The sequence below is a fragment of the Borostomias antarcticus genome (assembly GCF_949987555.1).
Source record: "Borostomias antarcticus genome assembly, chromosome: 3".
Classification (NCBI taxonomy): Eukaryota; Metazoa; Chordata; class Actinopteri; order Stomiiformes; family Stomiidae; genus Borostomias; species Borostomias antarcticus.
Window position 1 is genome coordinate 3,007,177 of NC_140236.1, and position 5,595 is coordinate 3,012,771.

Genomic DNA, 5,595 nt, shown 5'->3' on the forward strand with positions numbered 1-5,595 from the left:
CAGTTCTCAAGCTATGATTCACTGTAGTTTTTTTGTTCTCGTTTCTTTGTTTGTAGAGTTGAATCTCATAGGTTGTCCATCATGAGTGACTGAACCAGTGATTTTTAATGTTAACTTGTAAACATTTACTTGTAACCAATCTGTAAAAGTCTATGATCTCTCAGCGATCGACAGTGTTTAAGTCTGATCAGTTTATTACCCCCTGTATACTGGGTCAGAGTGTTGTTGGCAACTTGACATTAATTTATAATAATTATTCAAAGAAAATGTTTCTCACACATTGCTACAACATGTCATAATTAGCGGTTGACTAGTCTTAAGAGTCATAGTTAATGAGAGTACAGTATTTGTGATCATTACTGATTAGTTATTTATGTGCAGTTAACAAAATGCTGGTTTGTGTGATCAGAGATCTAAGGACCAAATTTTCTTCAGTGTCGATTCCCAAGCAGATAATGCAGAAATTAATATTTAACTAGAGATTTTCTGCCGTGGTTTGCAAAAACGGGCTCGGCTCACAGAAAACCAGTTTCATTTTTAATAATTACAGATATTTACAGAGATGCGTTAAAGCGGAATTAAGCACATCCAACCAGCAAATATATTAGAACACAAAAATCATGAACTAAATTGATTTTCTTTTTTTTCACAATTTCAGTTTTCCAGATTTTTTTAATAACCATTGCTGTAGTGTTAGAATTGAAAGTACTCCCGGTTCATCTGTTGGTCCCTCAATATCAGGTCCTTCCAGGGAGTTCACATGAAACCACCTCTGAATAATAAAAAAAACATGATAGTATGAAATGAAGAGAGTGAACTGGCTTTGAAAAAGTGGGAATTCCCTCTTCTGTTAAGAGATGTTCTCTATGGTGTGTGTGTGTGTGTGTGAGCACTCTTCTAATGGATGCAACTAATCACCGACTCTTCCCCCCTTTTCCTCCTCCTAATTTTTTTCTCCCGTAAGTCTCTCTCTCTCTACTTCCCCATCCATCTCTCTCTTTCTCCATCTTCCCCATCCATCCATCCGTACGTCTCTCTCTTCGCTCGTATCTCACGTTAGCTTCCCAGCTAATTGAAACCCTTGGGACCCTTGGGTTGGGACAATCCAATTAATCTTATAACCGTGTTATCAAATTAATACCGGTCAGATTTCATCAAGTAATTCGCATTCAAGTGGGCCTTTTCTTAAAAAAAAAAAAAGAAAAAAAGATGGGAAAAAAAACATGTTTTAATCTACAAAGCAAATTCTCGATGGGGGGACTTAATCAGAAGCAGCGTGTCTCTGATTAAGAGAACAAGGTTTTATCAATGGCCTCTGCTGAATTATTCATTAATGCCTGTTCTGTACATTGTGCTTCATGGATGATTTCATTCAACTTTTTTCTCAAGGTACTACAGGTCGAAACGTTGACGGGGGAGGGGGGGTGGCGATCTTTTTTTGTACAGTACAAGACGTGCCTGGTACATTTGTTCTCGTACAGCGTAGCGCTCTGTGTATGTGCAGGCATGGGTGTGTGTTGTTGTTGTTCTGTACATGTTTCATTTGGCAAGACCCTTGGTGGATGGTAGAACCCTCACCCTCGACGGACACCAGGAAGTGCATGCTGGGAAACGCGTACTTAAGTGCCTCCATTTCCAGTCATTGGTAATCAGTGCATTACTGTGCAATCAAAATTCATTCACCAGCTGGCCCCCGTATATCAAACATGGTTGTGAGATTGTGCACCAGTGTATTTAAACCACTTACAACCCCATTATTTAAAGTATACTGTAGTTCTATACTGTATCTGGATTAAAAGGGTAAGATTCAGCAATGTTTGTATGAGAAATATGGCTCAAAAATGTGATTCATTCAATTTTAAAGGTCAAACCTTTGGACTACAGGCATGGGAAGGCCTTTCTGCCTTTGACTGACCAACTCAGACAGGTGGAGGGTGTTTGAACAAGAGTTAAGTGCATTTAGGAACATGATGTCAAGCAGATCTTTGAGGCACTTATTAAATAAAAAGGTTTGTGTCCCAGATAGTTATTTTCCAGAGTGTTCTTTTCCTGTCATGAAAACTGTGGATAAAAAAAAAAAAAAAGAAGTTTATGGTCATGAATGAAAATGTGCCACTTTGCGTCAACGAAAAGGCATCGTCAATTTGGATTCGCTACCTACATTGTAATACACAACAAATAACTTATCATTTTTTCCTTCATCATTGTACATTCTTGTTTTGCTCGAGGCAGCATCCCCCTACAAAAAAAATAAAGTAACAAAAAAGTGCACATTTATTTATTTCAAGTTCTGAAGAAGAACTGTCATATTCACCCAGGGATGCGAAGGGTTAAAATGCTTTTACAATGGCAGGCACAGAATGAAGAGTAGCTTTCTGTTCAAACGACAGAGCTGGTCGTGCTGAGTCACAGATGGGGGGGGTTGAGAGGGGGCGGGGGGGGGGCAGGAAGACAGTCAACAACAGTTAGAGGACCCATCCTGTGGTCCAGAGTCATTTTGTTGACCGCTCCAAAGAATCACCTTATCGCAATGAAAAGTATGCAGTGCATCATGGGATCCAAGATGAGAGTAAATTTAAAGTCTTCGCACTCGTGTCCCTCAGACCTGGAAGTGGGTCCTCCCTTCGGTCCTCCCTCCATCGCACGCTCCTCCTCGGCTAGGCGAGTCACTGGCTAGTTGGTTTTGGCTGAGACGGCGGACTGGACAGACGTGTGGTAGGTGGGTGAAGGAGTGTGTGTGTCTCCTTCATACAGACTCCTCCGTGGATAGCAGCAGGGGGTTGATGTACTCGAATCCCTCGAACTCCGACTGGTCTATTCGCTTGATGACGTCCCTGTGGAGAAGACGGAGACAGGGTTAGTGAGAGACTGCGTCTTACCGCGGTTTTGCAGGTTGTGTGTCTCCGCTACGTTTACGCGATCTGCGAGACAGAGATGCTAGTTCGGTAGCTTCTTCAGTCCATTTCTATTCACACAAATGTGAAACTTCAAAACTTCAACAAAAACAAGGCAAAAAAAAAGAATAATCGATGGACCCTCTGGATAGGCTACACTCTGCCCAAAGAACACTGACGATATTGTTCCTTGTTCTAGAATGTTCTAGAACCAGTGTTTGTTTGCCTGAATATCTGTTCTGAAGTCCAGGAAAAAAACAACACCCTTTTGTGGAATATGTGCGCGCGTGTGTGTGAGAGGGGGGGGGGGGGGTGGGTTGGATCGAGAACATGTTGTGGAGTAATCAGTAGTGGCGCTCTTCCCCGAGCTCGCCGGTTCCATTAACAAAGCGGTAATCATGGGTAAATGAAGCGAAGCTGTGTGACCGGGACCGGCGAGGCCGAGTAAAAATAAATGTACTCCGTTAGCTGCTCCTCCTGCCGCTCCAACAGCAACAGGCCTTTTCCTCATCTGCCACAGTAAAGATGGATAAACCCACTTCCTAGGAAAGTGTGTGTGTGTGTGTGTGTGTGTGTGGAGGAGGGGGGGGGGTGGTTGTGATGGGAACTGGAGCTCAGAAAAGAGGCCTCACACTGGGTTGAGGATAAGGGAGGCTTTACTTCTGCAGATACAGTATAATGTTCAAGTCTTTCAGGTTAAAACAATAGAGGGTTTTTCACTTCGGGAATCGGCACCGACCGAATGCTTGAACAGAAGCACGAGGGAAGCTCCTCCTAAAGCCCCTCCACTATACCCCCTTCCCAGCACGCCCCCAAACACACACACACTCTACCCCCTTCCCAACACGCCCCCAAAACACACACACACTGAACCCCGATGCCTCACATCCTTCTCCGCCAAAAACCCGTAAGCAAAGCATCGGTAGACGACACAAATAAGCAAAGAGATCGACCCCGAAAACCAAAGACATCAACAGATATCTTATCCCCCGCGCGCGCTTGTACCAATAGTGTAATAACGCTGTCAACACCGAGCGCGGAGTGGAGGAGAAGCAGAGCGGGGCGGGTAACGCTCGGGGAGGAACGGGGAGGAACGGAGGCACAAGAACCACAAGAAGGGGAACGGAGAGGGGAGGGAAGGCCTGGGGAGCGCACCAAAACAAACAATGTGTTCACTAGCGCAAACGATGCCTCTTTTTCCAGGGATGGCTTGAAAGCGTTACCAGATGCAGGAGGGAGAGCGCAGAGAGAAAGAGATGGGTGGGTGTGTGTGTGTGTGTGTGTGTGTGCGATGTGGGATAGAGAGAGACGGAGACACTCAGGGTCTCGGATTAAGAGAAGATGAAGAGAAAGAAAGACCGAGAGAGAGAGAGAGAGAGAGAGACCAAAACAGAGAGAGAGAAAGAAAGACCAAAACAGAGAGAGAGAAGAAGAAGAAGAAAGGTGACCGCAGCCTAAACAACGTAGCTAGTAGGTGAGACTCGGTCAGCGAGGGTTCGGACATCCCGATGGGTGTTAGACAACAACCACACGTCCTCTAAACAACGAGGAGCCGACGGAATTCACCGAAATGTACTTAAAGTACAATAACCCTGAGCTCTGAGGCGGAAACTCTTTTCAGAACTTTTTCGGCGAGCCCGCTGAGAGAGCTGGAACCGTGCGAGGTGTCCTTGCCTCTGTTCCTGGCGTCGCCCGCCATTTTCTAAGACCGATGAAGTCAGAGCAGGAGGAGAAAGCAAATTAAATTCTTTCTCTCCCTCTCCCAGGACCCCGAGGAAGCCGGGGTTTTGATGATGCCACTAACTACATCTCAGATATACTGTAGAGAGGGTTTACCCTCTCTCTCTCTCTCTCTCTCTCTCTCTCCCCCTCTCTCTCCCTCTCTCTCCCTCCCTCTCTCTCTCGTCTCTGACTTCTTTTTTCGTCTGCCAATCCCATCACACGAGGCGGAGGAGAGGAGAGAGGGCGCTTTTTACATCACACCCCCCCCCCCCCCTCTCCTCACAGCAGCCCCCCAACCCCGCCCCCGAGCCACAGAAAAAAGAAGAGAAAGAGAGAGTGTGTGTGTGTGTGTGTGTGAGGGGTGGAGAGAGAGACGGCAGCGCGTCTCCTCCTTTTGAAGTACCGGTGGCTTCCGTGAGCCGTTTGAAACCAGCTTGAGATCTCTCCCCCATTGAACTGTCAGAGAGCTGGCGTGCTCGCCCCCCCCTCCCCTCCTCCTCCTCCTCCCTCCGCTGCATCTCTCTCGACGGTAAGCCGCAGACTGTCACGACGGGCGACGTCAAATCCCTCCCCCGCTGCAAATGAGCTCAGACGAACGCGAGGCGCTCCTCGCAGCCCCCCCCCCCCCGCGCAGCCTGTTTGAAGACGACGTCCATCTTTACGGGAGCAGCTACGCACTGTAGCGCTAACGACACAGACAGCCTACCATAGGAGCCCTGCCCTAGGAGCCCTGCCCAGGAGCCCTGCAGTAGGAGCCCTACCGTAGGAGCCCCTCCAAGGAGCCCTGCCCTAGGAGCCCTGCCCTAGGAGCCCTACCCAGGAGCCCTGCCCTAGGAGCCCTGCCGTAGGAGCCCCTCCAAGGAGCCCTGCCCTAGGAGCCCTGCCCTAGGAGCCCTACCCAGGAGCCCTGCCCTAGGAGCCCTACCGTAGGAGCCCCTCCAAGGAGCCCTGCCCTAGGAGCCCTGCCCTAGGAGCCCTA

General features: G+C 47.7%; 1 protein-coding gene across 1 annotated transcript in view; it reads right to left on the reverse strand.

Moving 5' to 3' along the window:
• Window positions 1–2,694: 2,694 nt before the first annotated feature.
• Window positions 2,695–5,595, reverse strand: part of prkcz (protein kinase C, zeta) — a gene marked incomplete at its 5' end in the record, with an annotated part of 89,110 nt that continues 86,209 nt past the window's right edge. Inside the window, one exon of the mRNA XM_084436360.1 lies at window positions 2,695–2,834. Within this exon, the coding sequence (XP_084292486.1) occupies window positions 2,747–2,834 (88 nt within the window). The 3' untranslated portion in view covers window positions 2,695–2,746. The remainder of the gene's footprint in view (window positions 2,835–5,595) is intronic.